At 40.7% G+C, this 23,832-nt stretch overlaps 1 protein-coding gene across 3 annotated transcripts; it reads left to right on the top strand.

Annotated features, from left to right (window-relative positions):
- Positions 1 to 23,099, top strand: WDR89 (WD repeat domain 89). Of its 3 annotated transcripts, none has more exons than XM_075926387.2 (2): positions 1 to 807; positions 21,717 to 23,099. In XM_075926387.2, exon 2 carries the CDS (start codon positions 21,756 to 21,758, stop codon positions 22,917 to 22,919), a length of 1,164 nt encoding a protein of 387 aa, XP_075782502.1. In that variant the 5' UTR covers positions 1 to 807; positions 21,717 to 21,755; the 3' UTR covers positions 22,920 to 23,099. The 3 variants fall into 3 exon arrangements, with proteins under 3 accessions (XP_075782502.1, XP_075782501.1, XP_006110817.1); XM_075926386.2 differs by having other exon boundaries at positions 3 to 770; XM_006110755.5 differs by lacking the exon at positions 1 to 807 and adding an exon at positions 11,925 to 15,008.
- Positions 23,100 to 23,832: the final 733 nt, after the last annotated feature.

Genomic DNA, 23,832 nt, shown 5'->3' with positions numbered 1-23,832 from the left:
CATTTCTCCTCCCCCCCTTGCATAATGTTTCTGCGGGAATTTAAATCCCCCCCGCCCTGCATGGGGCAGGCACTGCAGCACCCTGGCACCGACTTAAAGGCCGCGGGGCTCCAGCCGTGGCCAGGGAAGCGCTGGGAGCCCCAAGTCCCTTGGAATGCCCCCCCGGTGCTGTAGCGCAGCGAGGGGCTGGCCCGGGCCGGGTTCAGAGCGCTGTGCATCCGACCCGGCCCTCCACGGTGGATAGAACCCGCGGGTCGGGGGCGGGGCCTGGGCCTGGCAGAGCCCAACTGGCCCCATAGCGAGCAGCTGTGGGGGCATGTTTAGCATAACCACGCCCACTTTTCATGAGGGTCGCCTACAGCGCCGGGACCTCGCCGTGTGGGCGGGGTTACCCCTACGCCCCGCCCAGTGACGCTCCACGCAAAATTCCGTCCGCTCAAATGTGCGTCGGAAACTTTCGCTGGAGGCCCCGCCTTTGTCTCCCTCCAGACCAATCCCACAGCTCGGGTCCCCGCTCTGGTGCCCAATCATGAAAGGCGAGCTGCCCCGAGTCTCAGCGCAGAGGCAGCCAGTGGCTGGCTGGGAGGGATGAGGGAGCGAGATTGAGGGCAGCGGGCGGTTGGGGTGAGCGCCGTGATCAAGTTCGGTGGAGGTGCGCGGTTCTGTCTGGCGTCAGGGAGAGGGGCAGCGTCACGGTGACGTCATTCCCCTCGCGCCGGGCCTAGCGCGCGTGGATGCGAGCCCCGAGGAGACTGCGCGGAGTTCAACTGGTGTGAGGCGAGCGGGTCTTGTGGAGGGGAGGCCATTGTGAGGAGTCAAGGGGCGCAGAGTCTGTTGGGGGCGGGGCCTGAGTGGGGGGCGGGGTCTGGTGGGGGGAGTACTGGGGGCGCGTGCACTGTGTGTTTCCTGACAGTAGCACTAAAAGGCCTGGCTGGCTGCCTGCTCATTGGACACAAACCACCAATGGTCTGGTAGCACGTTATAGACTAACAGAACAGGTAGATGGTCTCGTGACCCGTCTCTAACCCCTTCCCCTCCCCCCTCCCCTGTTTATGTTGGGTCTGCACACCCTGAACTCATAGCTCCCGCCATCTGAAGAAGTGGGCTGTGCCCAGGAACGCTCACGAGGCCCCCTGCATGTTTCATTAGTCTATAAAGTGCTACCAGACCACTGGTGGTTTTTTTCCTGTAACAGACTAACCTGGCTACCCCCTGAAGCTTCTGTACCTTGGGTGTTACCCAGCTAGGGGAGGCAACTTGGCTTATGTGCAATATGGTTCTGGTCTCCACTCCGATGTAAATACCTAATATTATGCATGTCTCTGTGTGTGGCTTATCCTCTTCGATGGTGCCTAGACTGCCCCATGAGAAAAAAATATTGACTGACGTATAAATTGGCGCTCAAGAGTTGCTCACATATGTACAGATGCTGGCAAATCTCTTACTACCTTCCATCTCCTGTTTGGTACCAAAATATGTTGGCAGTTTTATGAGTTATTCCTGTCAGGTATTGAGAAGTACATTTAGGCCTAGAGCTTTGTTGCTAAGAGTGCTCTTTGAGAAGCAAAAACTGTCCTGACCACCATCATCTTCTCTTCCTGCCTAGCTACTGATTTTTTACTTCATTGATTGTGATATCAGCATCATGGGTGCTAATACACTAGTAAAAAAGCCCTTTTTATTCTCTCGTATCTTCAAGATGCCGATATAGTGATGTGAGCAAAATCATGATTTAATTCTCCAGTGCCACAGTATCAAAACTTGCTTGTACAGTGTTCTCTTCATTTAGCACCTCCACATAAATTTCAGAAATGGCATAAAATACAAATATCTTAAGCACTGGAGAACTTTTAGTTTCCAAATGAATGTACAAGGAGTAGCCACTGTTGCTATTGATGGGATTTTGAGATTTTTTTAAAATTATTATGGTTTGACATAAGTGTTCTCTTTAACTTTTCCTACCCATGCAGAATGAATTTTGTTGTGTGCACCAGTAACACAGCACTTCCATACTGATGTGCATAACAAAATTCATGTGTTGGGCATGTGGCTGAGGGGTTTGAAGTGTGCGGGGAGGCTCAGAGCTGGGGCAGAGGCATGGTGTTCGAGTGTAAGGACTCCAACTCAATGGTTTGCTAAAACCATTTGTGGTTTATTTTTTACTAAAAGATTTACTTGGTGTTCCGTGAGTTCTTAACTAATTTAAAAAAAATAAAATTAAACTGTATATGCCTCATTTAAATCATTGTTCTTGAAGGACTGGGGGTGAGGGTTCAGTATGCAGGCTGGCCTGGGAAGAGATGACTACCACAGCACTCTCACTGCAGTAGCTTCGGGCCAGGTGAGTTCTGTCTCTCCGTGGCTGCAGCAGTCAGGAGAGGAGTGCACAGCCTGAGGATGGATGCATATACCCCAGATGGATAGGTCCAGGTTAGGGTTGGAGGGACGGGGGACAGAAGGATCACTTGTTTCCTGGCAGTGGCAGCTATGTGTTGGGTGCCATTGCTGGCAGGGGAGGAGTCTCCTTTTCTGGCCCCAGCACAGAACTGCCACAGCTGGGGAGAAGGCACAACCCCCACTGGCCAAATACAGAGCTGCTGCTGCAGCTTTGTGCTGGGGCAGGTGGGCGAGTAGGGCTGGCACTCTCTATCTGCCCTGAGCTCTCTTTCAATATTTGCTCAGTTATGTCAATGTTGAGGATGGTATGTGATTTGGTTTTACAAGAAGCAATCTTATTCCATGCACATTCCATTTTCCTCGTGTAATTCACTGGCGTTCTGGGTGAGGTGTACTCTCCCATATGATGGCACCAAGACCACTTACAGAGAGGATGAGTCTGCTCTACAGCCATGACTGATAGCCAGCTAGCTTTTAGCTTATATGGTGGAGGGTCATGCACTATGTTCCAGAGGTCCCAGGTTTGAGTCTTACTGTTGGCATTACACTGTCACACCTGAACCATTAGGTTGCGTTACACTATGATAAGAAGAAGCTGTATACTGAATTTGGTGGTTCTGGCTCTTATCGTTTAGGAGGAGGTCTTGAACAAGCACACAAACACACAGAGAAACTCTTTCAAATATATAGTAGATTTGGCCTTACCAGCACTCTCCATTGACATGGAAAAGTCTTAACATTTTCTTTAATGCTTCTGTAATTGTGAATATCCATCTCCATCCCCCATACAAGCCAGAATTATCACACTCTTCTTGTTTCAAGATCTGTGTTGTTGCCAAAATCTTTCACAGCTTTTCAAGAATTAATAAAGGCAAATGAGTAAGTGCCTTATAATGGGTAAGCAATTAACAGATGAACACAGTGACCTCATAAAATCATAGATTCTAAGGTCAGAAGGGAACACTGTAATAATCTACTGTGACCTTATATATAACAGACCATAGAGCTTCCCTGAAATAATTCTTAGTATATACTTTAAAAAAAAATTTCCTCTTAAAAATTGACAGTGATGGAGAAACTGTTCTGATGGTTAATTGCTTTCATCCTTAAAAAAGTACACCTTATTTCCTGTCTGAATTTGGCTTTAACTTCCAGCCATTGAATAGTGTTACAGTTTTTTTGCTAGATTGAAAAGTCCATTGTTAAATGTTTTTGATTATATAGATTTTATAGATTATAATCAAGTAGCCCCTCCAACCTTTTATTTTTTGAGATAGATTGAGCTCATTGAATCTGTCTCTCTCTAAAGTATGTTTTCTAAATCTAATCATTTTTGTGTGTGTGTTCTCCAATTTATAAACATCATTTTTGAATTGTATGTCCTAGACTGGACTGAGTTTTACAATAGCGGATGTTACATTAATGGCCTAATTGAATAGTTGATGCAATTTGCATTGACTATTCAATTAGTCGATAAGGGTGCCTTCGCTTTTGAAGTGTACCATCAGCCCTAGGGCTGTTCTTCTTCGGGGATGTCCCCGCGGCTGCTCCACTATGGGTGCTGGGCTTGCCCCGGCACTACAGATGGAAGCTTGTCATGCTGATCCTGGGCTCCACGCGGTGCTGCCACTTTGAAACACCATGAGGAGTCCAGTGTCAGGCTCCCCGTGGCATTTCAAAGTGGCAGCGTCATGTGGAGCCCAAGATCAGTGAGTTCCCAGCTGACCCCAGGCTCCATACGGCAGTGCCGCTTTGAAACGCCGTGGGGAGTCTAACACCAGGCTGCACACAGTGTTTCAAAGAGGCAGCATTGCGTGGAGGCCATTGTCTGGTCCCAGACTCCATGAGGCATTGCCGCGTTGAAGCCCCCTGTCCTCTTCCCCCCTCCTTGCTGCGTCTTTCTTATAGAAGCCGCAAGGGGGGAGGAAGTGACTAGTCGACTAGTTGTTCACATCCCTAGTCTCACCAGTGCCAAATAAAGATGCAAAATAACACTTCTACTCCTGTCTTACCCACAAAAGCTCATGACCTAATACATGTATTCGTCTCTAAGATGCCACAGGACTGCTTGTTGTATTAGGTAAGTGAAGTTGTTTTAGTTTGTATGGTTTCTTCAGTTAGTGTATTCTATTCACCAACTGCAGAGAGAGAATAATGGATTTAAGATAAAACTAGTTGAACTCATAGGCTGCGTCTAGACTGGCATGATTTTCCGCAAATGCTTTTAACGGAAAAGTTTTTCTGTTAAAAGCATTTGCAGAAAAAAGCGTCTAGATTGGCACGGATGCTTTTCCGCAAAAGCCAATCTAGACGTGGTTTTGCGCAAGAAAGCCCCGATCACCATTTTCACGATTGGGGCTTTTTTGTGCAAAACATACCGCGTTGTCTACACTGGCCCTCTTGCGCAAAAGCATTTGCCGGGCTTTTGCCTGAGCGGGAGCAGCATAGTATTTCCGCAAGAACACTGACAATCTTACATGAGATCATCAGTGTTCTTGCGGATATTCAAGCGGCCAGTGTAGACAGTTGGCAAGTTTTTCCGCAAAAGCAGTTCCGCAAAAGCATAGCTCGTCCTGACAAGTCACTTCTCGGTAGAGCTATGCTAGTTGCTAGGAGAGGCTCTGAACTCGGCATGTAAATGAACTATTTTATTGCTGGTGGGGCAGGAGTGGGAAGAGTGCTGGGAGGGGGAAGGAACAAGGAGAAGGGCTGGCAATTGGGTATGAGTGGGCAGGATGGGGCGACATTGTTCAGATAGAGGGGCCAGTCCTGGGGTGTGGTGGGAGCAGAGAAAGGTGCGAGTGAATTGGGGCCACTGAGCGTGAAGCTGGGCGCAGTGCAAGATTAACAGGCTCTCTGGCTGCGAAAGTGGCCAGCAAGAGGGGGTTTGGCGAGTGTAGGGAGCAGTCCCTTAGTACTATATTAATCTGAGAAGGGGTAGTATGTCAGCATGACCTCTGTTGTGGACTGTGGTATGGACTTTGACACTTGCTGGATGTTTGAAATTCAAACACAGGTGCGCGTTGTGTGAGACAACTGAATAGACTTCTGTGTTTGAAGACAACAATACCCTTTCTCTGATTTGGAATTATTATCTTGATAATGTCAACCCTAAATGCTCACAAGTCTTGAGTCAGTGCCCCTCTCCCAAAGCATGAGAATAGCTTAAAAATCACAAGATTTAAAATGCTGGGCTATTTATTTGCGTTCCAATTTCAAACTTTTAATTATACTGGGATCATGGTTTCAAGTTTTGTGTCACAGTAGCAAGCACCAGAAACTTACTTTTAAATGAAAGCTGAGACTCTCATGTAATCACTTGATTCCAAGAATTGAGTCCTTAAGAAAAACAATAGATATTGTGAGAATCATGATAAAATTGTGAGATGGGAATGCAGTTGTCAGAAATGTTTAAGACTTTACTTAAGTCTTTGCCAATAGCAAGATAACTTTTCATTTACCAAATAAAGTAATATGTGCTAATAAAATAGTAATAGAGATGTAGCTGTGTTAGTCCTGCCAATTTTCTTCCACAATTGGATCTGAGGAAGTGGGTCTGGCCCACGAAAGCTCATCACCTAATAAACCATCTTGTTAGTTTTTAAGTGCTGCATAGTCCTGTCATGTGCTAATAAGACATTGAGGGGAGTAGAATGGCATGATTATCCAAAGGTAATTCATGTGGTCTTGTAATGATTGGATAATTCTGCATTACTTCTGTCAAATTACTATATTAAACTTCTTTAAAAGCTCTGATTCTCTCCTTTCATATAGATGGTTTCTAATATTCATTGACTGATGGTATGTTAGTGACACCATGTGGATTTATTAAGTAATAACATGTTCCATTTATGAGACACGTTGAGACATCTGTTTGAACTGAGAAGTACACGGGGTTTAGGACTAAACCATTCTATTTCACGCTTCAGAGAGTAAAAGTTGTCTCCAAATTTGGCAGAGGACAATTGAATTTTCTATATAATATTTTAAAGAAATTTTGCTTTTAATAATGCTCTTTTTCCAAAGAGCAACTTTTTTTTTATGAGAAATTGAATATAGTAGCATATCACTTTGGATCAACCTCTACAACATGCCACACCCATTTTTGTGATCCGGATGCAGAAGTTGAAGTTGCCAAGAAGGACATTATATAAAAAAAATCTTCTGTTTCCAAATTCTGGAATGTTCTCTGTTACATCCTAATGGGTTATCATTCTTTGCTGTCTATTGTAGATATTGTATTGAGCCTTCCAGTTTCTTTGGCACAACATGAAAGGGCTACGAAGGGCATTGGAATCCGCAATGGGAGATTAATGCTTAAGTGATTTGGTAACGTTAGCCAGTGAATGAATGTGAAGCTTCGGAACACCTATATATCAACAAGTCCATTGTTTTAGCTCGTCTGGAGTGGTTTTTGATTGTTTTTAATAATTTTATGATACTGTCTCATGTAGGGGCATGTAGAACTCTTACAGGGAGAGATAGAAACAAGGGAACTCTACAACCTAAGCTGAGAGCCAGCTGGCTTTATGGCTCAAGTGTAGAGGTACCTACACTATGCTCTAGAGGTCCCAGGTTCAAATGTGCTCAGTGGTGGTTATGTTATCTTTAAACATTCCTGGAACAAATTAACTGTCTCCTTCTTCTCCTCACAATTTTGAACATAAGGCATTTAAAATAAAACAGTTGTAGGGGAAGCAGAATATATTTTTGTTTATCTCTACTAAAGATAACATACGAAGTATCAAACTTGTGTTTCTGATACCGTGTTAAGGCTCTAAAACTGATACCTCCAGGCTTGGGACTGGGAACATGTGTTACATTTATTTGTGTGTGTGTGTGTGTGTGTGTGTGTGTGAGTGAGAGAGAGAGAGAGAGAGAGAGAGAGAGAGAGAAAATAAATGAATTAGGTACACTGCTCATGTCTAAATTGTTATCTGTAAAAAAGTTTTCAGGTGCCTAAGTAGCCACTGAAAGCACAGTTAAATCCACCCTCTCCACGTAATCTGAAGGGCTGCGTCTAGACTGGCAAGCTTTTCCGCAAAAGCAGCCACTTTTGTGGCTTGATTTTGCGCAAAAGCACTGAGGTTCTACTGTCTGAAATCAGTGCTTCTTGCGCAAATGCTTTGACGTTCCTGTTCAGGCAAAAGCCTTTTTCCGGAAATGTTTTTGCGCAAGAGGGCCAGTGTAGACAGCTAAAAACTGTTTTGCACAAAAAAGCCCCGATGGTGAAAATGGCGATCGGGGCTTTCTTGCGCAAAACTGCGTCTAGTTTGGCATGGACGCTTTTCCGCAAAAAGTACTTTTGCGGAAAAGCATCTGTGCCAATCTAGACGCTCTTTTGTGCAAATGCTTTTAACGGGAAAAACTTTTCCGTTAAAAACATTTGCGGAAAATCATGCAAGTCTAGACATAGCCAAGTGGTGTCCCAAAGGACACCGGTTCCTCTAGCTAACTAACGGTGTGTCTACACTGCAGGGCTTAACTTGAAATAAGCTGTGCAAATTGAGCTATGTCAATTGCATATCTTATTTTGAAACAGCTTATTTCGAAAGAGGGCGTGTCTACATAGCACTTATTTTGAAATAGAGCACTCTTCTTCCAGCTTCCCTTATTCCTCATACAATGAGGTTTACAAGAATTGGAGTACGAAGTCTTCCAGCGTGACAGCATTTTGATACTATTTCGAAATAACTGCCTGCTGTGTAGACACGGACTACGTTATTTCGGAATACCGTTAGTTATTTCAAAATAGTGTTGCAGTGTAGACATACCCTAACTGTAGTATTAACACACACATGCACTCACATCTTAGACATATATTGCTTTTGAAATAATAATTTAATCAGTTTTTCTCTCTGTTCATCATAAGCAATTTGATCTCTGCCAAAAAAAGACAATGTAATTGTTCAGATCTGTCAGCTGTTTCTGTTTCCTAGTCTGTTTCCTAGTCTCCTTCATTGCGGACGTGTTAGATTTGTGGGTCCAAATTGCTGTAACCATCTCTGCTCTGAAAACTCTCATTATTAGAGACTGAATAGTGGGATGGGGGAGGAAGGAGTTTGGTGAAAAGGAGGGGTTTCAGCTAAACTGTGCTGGCAAAACAAGGTGCAGGGTCTGGATTTGACAAGCCCTTTATGGTTTGCCATTGCCTGAAAGCTGCTGCAATTATCTGTAGGGGATGACTCACAATGGGACTCATATTGGCAAACCCTGCAGCTCAGCAGCTTTGAGAACTAGCAGGAAGTTAATGCAGATTTTGCAGGTACAGTAATGAGAAAGAGTTGGAATGTGGGGGAGCATGGAAGTGTGTAGCACTTGTTAGGGCTTGTCAGGAAAAAGAGCCTCTGTGTTGCTAATCATAGTGTGTGGGCAGAGAAAGCTGGGGAAGCATTAATCCTTATCTGCCTTTTTTGCTTTTGTACCAAGTCCCAGGCATCTAATTACCCTAGCTCCTATATCTCCTCATAACCCAACCCTGTTTACATACTTACAGCTTGAAATCCCTGCTACCCTGGGAAATGACCACACAACCCCCCTGCTGCTCTCCCCATTCCCAAGCCACAACTCTCTCTACCTACACCAATCTTACCAACTATGTTGTGCTGTCCGCTATCCTCAACCCCCACACACTTAAAGAAAGGGAAAATTGAATTCACAACATACAATTTTTACCAGCTTAGTTCATTAATCAAATGAAACAAATAATAGTAATAATTAATGAATTTTCAATCAACACAATCAGTAAAAAAAAGAGACTCTTCAATTCTGCAACAAATGTACCTTATTTTATGAGTAAATGTTATTTCGAAAGAAGGGTTTTTTTCTTGAAATAACAGCATCTAAACAGCATTTTTTATCTTCAAATAGGGTATTTCGAAAAAGGGACCAGCTGCGATTATGCAAATGAAGTGCGGGAAATTCTAATCCATGCTTCATTTGCAAGTTCATTTGTCTGCATTTGCATTCCTCTCTTGAAGGAGGAATGCAATGTAGACATGCCCTTAGAAAAAGAACTCTCTTCCTGCTTATCTCCTTGGTCTTCACCCTGACTGGGTTCAGCTGTTAAAGTAGTTATCTCTGATCCTCTCTAACTGGAGTCAGTCATTCTAACTAAGCTCCATCAGACCCAGATGGAAATACTAATTATCCATTGCTAACACTCCATATGCAGAACTTCCACGTATTAATGTGTGAGAAATTTGAATATCAGGATTCATGGGATTCTGTGTAATATGGTTTTGTGAACTGAGCATTTACCACTATACAGAATTTTAAATATATCTTTCCACAAGATCCCACAGGCTTTAGATAGTTCTGAGGACATTGACTTCTTGAGTTCTCATACCTTGCACTGAATCCCCACCCTTCAAGCAACTGTTCAACCATACTTCATGTAGTACCTCATTAGATGACATATATGGCAGCACATTAGTTTCATGTAGAATGGCTAGATTCCACTGATGCTTAATCTATGTCTTGTCATCTGGGTCAGGCTGTCAGAAAACCGATTAGATCAGTATGGACAGTTAGAAGGAAGCCATCATTTGAGGATCAGAAATTCAGTGCCTGTGGATAGAGGAGGATGGCTCACCAGATCCTTAATTATTTGACTCCTGGAGGGATCTGTTGAATTTTACCAAGTTTTGGAATTTGACTGGATCCATGGGAATTTATGGGCAGATTAGATAGGATCATGAATTGCCTGGTGACTGGAGAAGTTCTTAACATTGCTTTAATGAGATAATTATGTATCTAAGCCAGTGACTGCATTATGGTCTTGTCTGTATTGACATTTCATCCAAATACCATGTTCCCAGTATGACCAGCCATGTGGGTTGATCATAGGTGGTCTATGAAAGTCCTGGGGAAACAAGTGAGGAAATTTTTGTTTCCTCATTAGTAGGGATCTGTAAGTTTTTACTCTTAAAAATGACATTGTGAATTAAGGCAGTGGCTTTGGTGTAGTGTTACAAAGTGATCTCTTGAATAAAAATATCTTTTTCTAGAATATGAAGTGGGAGTAGTAATATCACTTCTGCACAGGAGGAGGAGAATAATAATTCAGATTAATTTCTCATCAGTTTTCTCAATGGAAGCTGTGAACAGTAGGAACAAATTGAAGCTTATGGTTGCATGAATTGCAAAGTGTTCAGAAAATGCAGTAATCATGGGTTTAAAAGAACGAGGTCTAGTACGACAAAACATATGTATGCTAAATTGCTGATGTGGAAGTACTTTCTTAAAATACTGTATAATATACTTTGTTTTCAAAATGCCTATAATGAAGTAATATGTTTAATATTTACATTTCTTTATAAACAGCTTTTTATTATCTCCCCTATTTTTTGTCAGAAATTTTGTATTTGCAAATTTTGTATTTGCAAATCCATGGCAGAGCCAAATTTGAAATAAATTCAATTGATAGCTCTGAAATTAAGAGTTACATTTTTCATGCACCTGCAGTAAACGTTATTTATTTATTGATCTATGGCATGAATTGATATGTACGGCATGCATGTGAAAGTGAGTTTTTTGCTCAACCTAAAATGTCTTCGGAAAAATCTCTCTTGAAGGTCTTCACCACAACCCCAAACTACCTTGGACTCTTAAAGTCTTCTGAAACTTGTGAATGCTTTAGGAAGTCCACAGTATTGTAGTGTTACTGGGAAGACAATGGTTTGGCTTGGGCAGTGTCCTCCTGTAGACCTTCCAAGTGCCCAGATCCAAGTCTATCCAGTGAGGAAGATGTCTCAGTCTTTGATGTTCACCGGAGAGTACTCCAACTCACCAAAATGTTCAGTAGAAAGCAAATGTAATTCAATACTGGGCCATCTGCCCTAAATTTTCAAATTTAAAATAGGGCTGTAAGCGACAAGTTGACTACCTAATAAGCCTAGGCTTATTGGGTAGTCAAGTCACTACTCAACTAGTTGCTCCCCCTCCCCCTTGCTGCCTCCTATACAAGAGGCAGCAAGGGGAAGAGCAAAATCTGGTGCTGGGGGGAGCTGTCTTAAAAGCCGGTTCCCCCCAGCACTGTCTCCGCGGGGGGAGGGGAGGCAGAAGTGCAGCAGGGTAAATGCCGGGTACGAGATGCTGTGCTTCTGCTTTTTAAATGTAGTAAGAGTCACCAGGTTCTTACTACATTTAAAAAGCAGAGTCATGGTGAGCAGAGCCCCCTTATCAAATTCCATCCACTACTTGATTAGCTTCCTAACTGCTATTTAATATCCCTAACTTGAAAACATTACTTGCCTATGGTTATACAGAAAATCACGTCAGAAACAGGATTAGAAAACAGATTTTCAAGATGATAGCTCATGGCAAATCAAAAATGCCACCCTGGCAAGTAATTTAATCTGCCTAGCATATCTATAAAATGGCAGTGTCCCTAGAGTCACTCTCTAGGCCAGGGCAACATTTTTCAACTTGGGTGATAGGGCCGCCAGGGTAAGCTGCTAGCGGGCCTGCACCACTGTGTTTAATTAACATGTCCATAGCCATGGAGCCTCGCAGCTCCTTTTGGTGGAAATTGTGAACCGCAGCCAATGGGAGCTGCAAGCTCCATGGCTACAGACACTTGAAGTAAACAAAGTGGTGTGGTTCTGCCAGCAGTTTACTCTGGCAGCCCCGTGACCCAAGCTTGAAAAATGTTGCTCTAAGGTCCCTGTGCCGCTCAGGTTTGACCCAGTGGACTTTATGACAAGAGTGTCATAGCCACCCCACGAGCCAGGTCACAACTCTACTCCAATGAATTTGGTCCAGTCAGTGGGCTGGGGCAACCCAAGTGCAGAGTTTTGGAAGGGTAGGGGAAGCAGAAGCCCTGCACAGCTTGCTTTTCATCCCTGTCCCTGGACTATCAGGGAGTGAGGGGAAAGTATTTGCATTCTGAGCTTGCCTCTCACCCCTGGCTGGTGAGGGAGCTCACTAGGTGGATGTGAGAGGAATGCACGGAATGCAAGTACTTTCCCCTCACTCCCTGATAGTCTGGCAAACAAGATGAAAAACAAGCTGCATCCCGGAGCACAAGGCAGCTTGCCCCCCTTACTATCCTGAAACTCTGTCCTTGGGCAAACCTGAGCAGCACCGCAACCGGAGGTTGCAATTGTTAGAACAGAGGGCCAAGTCTAACCTGCCCCACAGTACAGGAGCTGCTACTGTGGGGTGAGTGCCAAGTAGCACCAAATTCCCCTGGTGGGCAGGATTTAACCAAAACCATCCCGTGGCCCCCAGCTATTTAACTAGGTTGCAGCAGGCCATAAACATTTACAAATGGCTCTGGAAAACAAAAACTACTGCTTTTGTTTGTCTGTACCAAACAGTGACTTTTTCCTGGATGCTCTTCTGAGAACTGAGAATGATTCCACATAGTTGTTCAAACCTCTTGCTGTGTTCTGGTTTTTGACCGTCAGTGAGTAGGCTGCCAAATCTGTAGGTTGTTTTCATTTTTAATAATGCTTTTAGTCTCTGCTAAGTTATTCTTACGTACTGATTAAATCTTTCTAAAATAAACCACTCATTTCTCCCACTTTTTCCACCAGGTATTTTAGAGAGATGTGATTTTAATTTGTATACATTGTTGCACTGACTTTCCTTTTTGGGAACCAGGGAAGAGCTGGAGAATCACACGGTTCCCATGAGCCATTATAAAAAGAGGAGGAATCTACTTTATGAATCACTGGGTTATTTTTTGAAAACCGTTTTGGATTAAAATGACTCATTTATTTATCTTCTTTAGCCAGGGAAATACAGTTTTTAGCTATTGTGCCAAGCATATAGCATTACAATATATGTTTATACCACTAAGTTTTAGCCCTGCAAAATGGAAAATATTTATTCTAATATACCTCCCCCAGGCACTTGGCATCTTGATACTTAAAAAAGGTAAGGCAAAACCAGAAGCAAACTTCACCATAAATTATAAATCAACAGCTACCTCTATATAGGAAAAAGATATCAATATTTCTCCCTTCTCCCTGCATCTGGTATCACCCTATAGAGGACCATTCCATCCCATCTTTACTCTCTCCTGCACCCAAAAGCCAGTTAAAAGGTGAGCTTTGCAGCATACCCCCTGAAGGTCAATAGATATAGCCTATTTCAGATTGGCAAATTTGAAAGTTGGGGTGTTTTCACACTGTCCCTCCCTGAAGCTTCTCTTTTAAATCAGGGAATCTGCACCTTGAATACCCCGATCTCAGTTGTTGCATTATGGCAGAGAGGAGTGGGTCTCTCAGGGCCCCAGGGCATTTAATAAGGCTTTTAGGTGAAAATTAACAACTGAAAAGTGCTCCCAGAAACCCAAAGGCAGCCTGTGAAGACAATGAAGCATTCATGATATGTGCTTGAGGTGAGAAACCCTCCATAAAAAGTAGGCTGCTGAATTCTGCACTCCCTTCATTTTCTGAAGAGTTCAATTCAAGTAGGAGAAACACTGTAAAAGTCTGACAGTGAGTTGCTAAAGCCATAGATACAGTGATCAAGCCCAAATCCAAAATAAAAGGTCACACCTTCTTGGTTAGCCACAAATAAGAGAAAGCTGTGTAGCCCCTGTTGTAACTCACTCATCCTTCAGTAATAGGGAATCCAATCAGATTCCAGGGAAGCAAACACAAATTACAAATGGTGGTCAGATTCCTTTATTTGACCTTCTATTTGCTTTTCTCACTTAACCAGCATCACCTGTGTCTTTGTCTGGATTGATACTCAGTCATCTCACTAGTGACTAGATGGTGTTCATCTCACCCAGTCACTGGAAAAAGTATTCATCTGCACCACCAAAGGTGGAAGAGGGGAAATCAGTAAAGCTGGGTTGCAAATAATTGCATATTGAAGAGACCACAACCAGTGTTTCCTTGTTTTCCTTCTAATAGCCTTGCATTCAATCCAGAACCTAGCATGAGAGTAAGCTGGGTGAAAAGGGGTAACCGCCCATACCTCTGGAATGTCACTGGAGCCCTGTCTATTTCCTGTGCTTTGCAATCAACTGTGTCAAAAACAGTTAATTTTATAATACTGGCCTGGACACTTGTTTCTCACTGATCACCAAAGTAGCCATTATGCACACCTATATTCACAGCCAAGGAATTCTGACAACTAGATAGTGAGAGGGCCTGCTATAACACAAATTTCAATAATCTTAACCACAAAGGGTAGATTAGATACAGAGCAGTGATTAGCCCTGTTGTCAAGATCAAACCATGGGATCCTGAAAATAGCCTGTACCTGTCTTTCCTGAAGAGGGGCTAGCAGCTGCCCTCTTTAAAAGAGGCACTGCTGTATTAATTTAGATGGAATAAATGTGCCAGAGAGGTTAACATAAACCCAGTCACTGTCCAACATTAAACAGTGTTAAATATGGTTCAGGGTTTGGCATACAGAAACTGCAGGTTGATTAGTACCATAGCAACCACACAATTAAAAATCCTTTAACTCCATATTGAAGACACAGAAAAGAAGTAACAATAGTTAAAGCATTTGAAATGTAAACTATTCAGACTTTTATTTTAACAGCATCTCTTCTTTCTTTTCCCATTAGCTGGCGAGAGTTTTTGAAAGAACCTCTCCCCCACTGCTCTTGGGTGACAGTTACTTAGATGGTGTCAAAGATGGTAATAACTGTTCTATTGGGGAAAAGAAAAGAAATTAGTCTAGATGGCCTGGAATTGTAGTTGTTGCTGTTAAAGTCTGATTCTGTTTCAATCCAGGTGTGTGTTGGTATTCTGTGGAGTCAGCAGAAGTGATAATGTTATCAGGGTCCCCTTTTCTGGCCAGTCTGATCAGGACATCTCTTATGATTAGGATGAAGAATTGGGCTCCCAGGAAGATCCAAAGTCTTTCTTCATGGATCCAAAAAGGGAATAATGGTCAGAGTAACCCATCCCCTCATTGTTTTGAGCATCCATTAGGATAATATCTAATACATCAATTATGATCAATTAATTTCTGGTTTCACATCCTCCTTTTTACCCTTTATGTTTAGAGTAATTTACTCTCTTTGGTGGGTTCTCATGCACCTGTTCAAAACATTCATACTAAAAGCAGTTTTCACAACAGAACTTACAATTACGGTAAATTTATGGGCCTAATTAAAACAAAGTACCGGGTCCTGCACTTCCCTGCTAACCAAGGAGGACATGTACCTCAAAGAGCTCTACTAGTGAAAATTCAAATAGTGATGATGATGATATAGTATTGTTGTCTCCAATATATTGTCCTGCTTCCACGGAAATGAAAAAGTTTGGTTCAAATCTTGGCAGTGTTTAGGGAATATTTTTCTACATGGTGTTCTCAGTAAGGCTAAGTCAATCAGGCTGAAGGTGTAAATCAAGACCAATAAATTAGTCTTTGCCCTTCACTTCATCAGAGACGCTTTAAACGTTACGAATAAAAATGAAACCTTTCATGCTGTATTTCTTTATAATGGTTGAGAGTTCTGTTTAGGATCCTTGTAGGTTTGGAGAGTGAGCAGTCAAGTTAAACATTATGACCGCTCTACCCAGTATGTTGCTGTGCGTGCTCTTGGGGTTGGTCAGTATTCTAATGGTGGCAATAAAGTTGTGAACAAACTGGAAGGAGTCCAGAGGAGAACAAAAATGATAAAAGCATGACCTGTGAGGAAATGTTGAAAGAATCGGGCATGTTTAGTCTAGAGGAGAGAAGGTTGGGGATGGGGAGGCACAATAGCCTTAAAATATGTAAAAGAGGAGGAGGATGATCATTTGTTCTCCAAATCCACAAAAGGTAGGGCAAGAATTAATCGGTTTAGTTTTCAGCAAGGAGGATTAGGTTGGATATTAGGAAAAATGTTCTAACCATAAGGATAGATAAACTCTGGAAAGGTTACCAAGGGAGATTGTGGATTCCCTGTCATTAGAGGTTTATAAGAACAGGTTGGACAAACACTTATTAGGGATTGTCTAGAGCTATGGCTACACTGTAGCCTTCTTCCGGAAAAGCATATGCAAATGAAGTGCAGCGTGGAATATTGCTGCACTTCATTTGCATAATTAATTAGCAGCCACTTTTGCGCAAGAGGCTTTTGCGCAAAAATGAGCTGTGTAGACAGCTCCTCTTCGCACAAAAATCCCTTGCGCAAGAGCTGTTCTTCCTCATTTTTTTCAGGAAGAACGGCTCTTGTGCAAAAGCCTCTTGCACAGAAGTGCTGCTAATTAATTATGCAAATGAAGCGCAGCGATATACCACACCGTGCTTCATTTGCATAAGCTTTTCCGGAAGAAGGCTACAGTGTAGCCATAGCCTAGATGTCCTTGGTATTGCCTGAGTGGAGGGGATGGACCAAATGAACTCTTGAGGTCCCTTCCAGCCTGACATTTCTACCATTCAGATAAAAACCCCACAACTTCATAATTAAAAAAAAAAACCAAATTACAACAGCTAGAAATTACCTTAAGGTTAATTTTAAACTTAATTTGCAAACTGTGCACTCTCTTTTCTAAGGATAACACCTAGTTACTAATCTCAAAAGTGTTTTGCTGTATTTAAGAACAGAACATTAGGGGACCTGTTGAAACAGTAACAAAGTTGTTGCAGACATGGCAGATGGAGGCAGAGATAACACTGCACCACAGACTATGTTCTGGAGAGCGTAGCATAATTTATCTTGCTTATTCTTATAAAGGGCAGTATTCCAACATTTATATCTGCTGTTTTGCTTGGAAGATCATTATTTCCTATTTATATCATAAATTTAAAACACATCCTATTTCTCCTATTTAAACTCTCTCACCAAAATACAACAGTGACTTCCCCTTCTGAAAAGGAAGGGCTGGCAGCTGCACCCTGAAGTCATCATTAATTGTTTATATAACCTTTAATCTGGAATTCATAATAGATTAAAGTATTTTTGCATTAGAGCAGAGAGTTTGTTGCATATTAATGTAACAGGTTTTGGTGAGATCTGGTAGCTGTGAAATGGAGCATCACCCCCTTTCATCTATTATATTGAAAATATAATTGAAAGACCGTACCTCTTCACTTTTCAGTAAGAACATAAAAATCCCTCTCCTGTCATCCATTTGCAGCCTCTGACAAACAGAAGCTAGGGACACCATTCCTACCCATCCTGGCTAATAGCCATCAATGGACCTAACCTTCATGATTTAATCAAATTCATTTTTTTAACCGTGTTCAAGTCCTGGTCTTCATAACATCCTCTGGCAAGGAGTTCCACTGGTTGATTGTGGGCTGCATGAAGAAATACTTCCTCTTGTTTGTTTTAAACCTGCTTCCTATTAATTTCATTTGGTGACCCCTAGTTCTTATGTTATGGGGACAAGTAAATAACTTTTCCTTATTTGCTTTTTCCACAACAGTCATGATTTTATAGATTTCTATCATATCCCCCCTTACTATCCTCTTTTCTAAGCTGAAAAGTCTGTCTTTTTCTCTCTTCATATGGGACCTGTTCCAAACCCTTAATCATTTTTATTGCCCTTTTCTGAACCTTTTCCAGTGCCGATATTTTATTTATTTATTTATTTATTTTTTTGAGATGAGGCAACCGCATCTGTACACAGTATTCAAAATGTGGCATACCATGGTTTTATATAGAGGCAATAAGATAGTCTCTGTCTTATTCTCTATGCCTTTTTAAATGATTCCTAACATTGTTTGCTTTTTTGACTGCCGCTGCACATTGAATGGATGTTTTCAGAGAAATAGCCACGATGACTCCAAGAGCTCTCTTGAGTAGTTATAGCTAAATTAGTCTCCATCATATTGTATGTATATTTCGGATTTTTTTTCCAATTTGCATCACTTTAACATGTATGAACATTAAATTTCATTTGCCGTTTGTTATCCAGTCACTTAGTTTTGTGAGATCTTTTTGAAGCTCTTCACAGTCTGCTTTGATCTTAACTATTTTGAGCAGCTTAGTATCATCTGCAAATTTTGCCACCTCACTGTTTACTCCCTTCTCTAGATTATTTATAAATAAATTGAATAGGATTGGTCCCAGCACAGACCCTTGGGGGACAACACTTGTTACCTCTCTCCATTTTGAAAACTGACCATTTATTCCTACCCTTTGTTTCCTGTCTTTTAATCAGTTATCAGTCCATGAGAGGACCTTCCCGCTTTTTCTGACTGCTTGCTTTACTGAAGAGCCTTTGGTGAGGGACCTTGTCAAAGGCTTTCAGGAATTCTAAGTACACTATATCCACTGGATCTCCCTTATCCACATGTTTGTTGACCCCCTCAAAGGACTCTAGTAGATTATTACAATATATTTCTCTCAGGAAAACATGAACATTTTTCCCAAGTATTTTTAAATGGAAATTTGGAGTAAGCAACTAGAAGAGGCCACAGGTCCATTTTCTTTTGTAGAGAAGCCCAATATATTAAATTGAAGTAGGACCTAGTAGACTGTGAGGTATAATTTGACATTTCCCTGTGTTTGTAAAAATGTGGACACACAAGATGAGTGTTGCAAAATTGCACATGGAATAATATCTTTTATCAATGTCAGTAATATTAAACAATCACAGGTTACTTTCCAAATGGCTGATATTTGTCAGGAAAACGTCTGTCTGAGTTTACTTGACCTTTCTTGTCTAAAAAGGTTTGATTATTTTAGATAGAATTTAAGTTGATATGGAAAATTACCTTTTTTCTTACAAACAATCTGTCTGGTACCCACTATATACATCTGCAATCATCACAGTCCAGAGGTTACCCTGGGTTCTACAGACTACTTCCCTCCTGTGTCCACATGCATGCACAAATTTAGAAATATTCCTTTAAAATATGTTTAACTTTTCAGTGATCTTGATTAAATGTGTCATGTTCCACCTATTCTATTTTGACACTAATGCAATTATCTGTTTTTTCTCTTAATGTTTTTAAAAAAATCAGACCAGATTTATATGAACATTGTTAAATAGTTAAGCCACTTTTTTTCCCTCTCTCTCAAAATTATGGTTTGTATCTTTTTATCTGTTGCATCATCTTTGAGATAGTTTTGACAGTATTTTCCAGCCCTTTAACATATCAAGGAAAAGGTATGTATAGCTTAGTGAACCCAGAGTAAGTCTCAGTTCTTGCTCGGAAGAGCTTATATTCTTCCTAACAATGCTTATGAACTGGCCAGTGTTTATATAATTGCATTGCTGAATGCTTGCCTGATCTGGAAGACCTATCCAGAAAGGTTTGGAAGAGATAAACGGTGATGATTAAGTTTGTGCACTGAGTTGTGCCAGACAGAATAGTGTAGTTTTTCTTTGGGGAGAGAGAGTTTCCACAGGATGTCTGAATTTTGTGGTTAAAATGCACTTGCAGATGTATTCTGTAGGGTTACTTTGATATGTAATAAAAACCTGGAGACATTATTGTCACAGAATATTACTGAAGCAAATAGTTGTGAGATTATTTGTGACTTGGGAATTAATCTTTTATGACTGATGTTTGGTGTGAATTAGGACCTGTTTATTTTATCAAATGATGAATATTTTACACATTCTGAACACTGCCCCAACCCTACACTATCTACTACTAGACTCTACATACAAACACATAATATAAAAATCAGATATTATAGAACATTTTTAATGGAAATTTAAAAAGAATTAACTAAAACAAGTAATATAGGTAACTAACTGCCTCCTCGCTTTGTCTCTCCAGAAATACCACCCTCTCTGCTGCTGCAATAGTTATAAGAATGTATTAATCCTTCAGCAGCAAAAAGTGTGGTAGATCTTTTGTAGACACATGACACAGCCCCTTCCTCAAAGAGTTCACAATTTAAGTCCAAAGGAGCTTGAAAAAAATATTTGCATTCCTTGCCCAATGGTTCCATCATATACCTGGTTAGTATTCAAGCTTCACCTCATTTTTCTTTATTTTCTCTGTTATAAACAGTAATAAAAGAATATCTAACCCTACTTCCTGAAAACTTGCTTGTTCATCTATAGCTTTAAACCATATATCTATAGCTTTAAAAGAAATTGAGCCTTCTACACATACATCTGTAACTCTCTTTTACTCACCCGTTCGCCAACTACACACTTTCCTTCTGACAGTCATTCCCTCACCTTTGCACAATGGTCAGTTGACCCAAGTAGTTGCTGTTGTTTGGTGCACAAGCTGCTAGTAAAGCCTGTGGAGTTATTGTATTAATGTTTTATGCTCAGTTTACACTGGCATAAGTATCTATATAAGATGAATTGGGCTGACAGAACTTGGCATATGTTTTTTCAGTTAGATCATTTTTATTGAAAGTTTGACAATTTCTGTTTAAAAAGAAAACACTCAGTTTATCCTGTAAACTTTATCAGCTACATGGTCAATTTCATAACCAAATGAAATTTCAGAAACTTGTTTCTTTAAAATGGTCAAAGACTGTAAACTGACAGATGCTTAGATATTGACCCTCCTGGCAAACTCTCAATTTAAAGGCTGTGTTAAGTTTTCTGATTCGGAATTGGCATCAGCTCTTTACTGTAGTGCGTTTCTACTGCCTTATAATGGTTAAAAAAGTTCTCCTGGAGGGTACTTCATATATTTTGGAATAGGATTCATTCTGTGTTAGGAAATGAAGATTTGTTTCATGATTAATGTGCACATTTTAGTACTTGTGCTATTTATTGAACTGTCTTGGATTTACAAAAGCTTCAGAGGGGTAGCCGAGTTAGTCTGGAAGAGGAAAAAATTTAAAAACAACATGATACCTTCTGCATGTTTTGTTAGTCTTTAGGGTGCTGTTAGACTAATTGTTGTTTTTTAAGTTTTTGGATTTACAAGACAGTTCAGTAATGTCACAGAAGAACATTGTTTCCTGCTTATTAGTATTATAAGGCAAATTTGGCTAGAACAACTTGCAAATGATTCCCAAACAGAACAATTAAGATTTGATAGGCTCAGTTAAAATAATTACCTTAAAACAGTGTTTCTTAAAGTGGCCTGTGAAACCTAGGCTCCCCTTGGCTTCCTGCAGGCTGCAAATGGCAAAACAGAGCCAATAGGAGCTGCAAGGCTCTATGGCCACAGCGCTGGTAAATAAACAAACCAGGGTGGCCAGTTAACAGGCTTCTCAAAGTGGTTTTGCGGACCACTTTGAGAAACACTGCCTAAAACACATTTTACCAAAATGGTTTCCTGATGGAGCAGGCTGCTGTGTTCATAATTACTTCTGCTTTATCCTCTTTCTGTATATATCAAATGACAGTAGCCATGGTATAAAAATAATTTAAACCTACTTTTATGATCTGTTGTACAAGATGCTGTTTCAGAGTTGGAATTCCTGCATAATTGAAACTTGTTTAATTGAAATAATATATTTGGGATTTTATGTATTGCAGATTCCTACCAACTTTGGGTGTAGTTTGCTGACAGCTGCTATGGATAAGATTGAAGAACAGTTTGCTAATCTGCGCATAGCAAAACGTGCACTAACTGAAGACCCTACTTACTTACTGGATATAGATGTTTCAAAATCTGTGCAAGCAGAAAGCAACCACTTAGTTGCTGTTTCTTGTTCCAATAAATCAATTAGAGTATATAATAGAGAAACGTTACACTTGCTAAGGGAGTATAGTGGCCATCCTGGATTACTTAATGGAGTCAGATTTGCTCATACAAGTGACAATACATTGTTTTCAGCATGCAGTGATGGCACAATAAAATGTTGGGATACCCGCTTAGCTACTCAGGAAACTGTACAGTTATTCAGTGGTTATCCATCAAATGTTTTCATCAGCTTCGATATTAATTGCAGTGATCTCATAGTTTGTGCTGGGACAGAAAAAGTTGAAGAGGACACATTCATGGTGTTTTGGGATGCAAGAAGTAATACAAACTATGCATGCACAGCTAAAGAGCCTTTAGGAACCTATTCAGAGACTCATAATGATGATATCACTAAAATATGTTTTCATCCTCTTAAACCCAATTTGGTAGCCTCTGGGTCAACTGATGGATTGGTTAATGTGTTTGATATTAACAAGGAAAATGAAGATGATGCTTTGCTTGCAACTTGTAATTCAGATTCATCAGTAAGTTTTATTGGTTGGTGTGGGAAAGATTATAAACAGGTATATTGCATGACACACACAGAAGGATTTTGTTGGTGGGATCTTAGTCAAATAGATACTGAAGAACCAATGACAATATTGCAGATTCTGGATGTAAGAGAAGTAGTCTGCATTGAAACTAGCAACTTACACTATCTGATAGGTGGCTTGTATCATGAAAAGGCAGACAAATTGTTTATTGTTGGTGGAACAGCTATGGGAAACATTCACCTAATGAATTGTGGCATTGATGGACTGAGCCTTGTGGGCACCCTTCATGGAGGGCACTCTGCTACAGTTCGCTCATTCTACTGGAACATGACAGATGATTCTTTGTTGACTGGTGGAGAGGATGCACAGCTGTTGCTATGGAAACCTGGAGCTGTGGAAAGATCCCTTGTAAAGAAGACATCTATGAAAATTGCTTCCTCTGTTCAGCAGCGAGTGAGAGTTCACAGCAACTCTCAAAAGCAAGACACAGTAAAATTATGAAAATGGGACTGTTTATTTTGTAGAATTTTTCACTGTTCTAAACAATGTATTTGGTATGGTGATTTCTTGGCAGTGTGTGGCAAATACAATTTAGTATGTAAATTTCACCTAGAAATGACATGATTTATCACGACTTTTAAAAAAAAGCAAATTATATTTATTAAAAGGCCAAAGGGTAAACATTTACTTTGTATTTATTGAACAAAGTGTCTTAAAATAGTTTATATTTTTATATGAGATTGTATCACAGAGATCTTGCATTAGAATAAAAAAACCTCAATTTGTATATTTTATATTACGGCCTTTTACGAAATGCTTTGGATATATTTAAAAAGCTTTCAGATTTTTAGCCATCTTTTCCTTACTTGCTTTACAGATAATTTAGTGAATGAAATGGCTGAATCTATTAAAGACTTAGTGCACTTACTAATTCTTAGAGGAAGAATTTATTGATGGAATAGAGAAAGGATATTGTTTTGCATTTATTATCTCACTGTTTAATGACAAGTATGTAAACAGTTGTTCATAGAACACATTTTATAACAGAAGAATGAGTTCTAGAAAATAGGAATACTTATTGTGTTCCAAACACCTGTAATCTTTTTTTACACTTATGAAAAATGTTATAATTGATGGTAGTTGGAGATACATTGCCAGAATAGAATGGGGTACCTTGCAGTTTTCATAGATTGGGTGTTTTGATTATAGAAAAAGTAAAAAGTATCTCAATGCTGACCTGGAGGCACCACATATAAAGACTGAGTAGGCCAGTCTCATCGGGCCATAAGAATTGACATACATGATCTCCGCAGTGCTCCGTCTAGTCCACTACCTGTTTTTGACATACGCCATCCCACATGCTTCATAGGAAGGTACAGAAAAAACTTAAAGAATGTAGCTATGGAATAACCTG

Source organism: Pelodiscus sinensis, chromosome 5 (assembly GCF_052426305.1).
Source record: "Pelodiscus sinensis isolate ZL-2025 chromosome 5, ASM5242630v1, whole genome shotgun sequence".
In the NCBI taxonomy this organism is placed as follows: domain Eukaryota; kingdom Metazoa; phylum Chordata; order Testudines; family Trionychidae; genus Pelodiscus; species Pelodiscus sinensis.
This window is presented reverse-complemented; position numbering and strand designations above follow the sequence as displayed.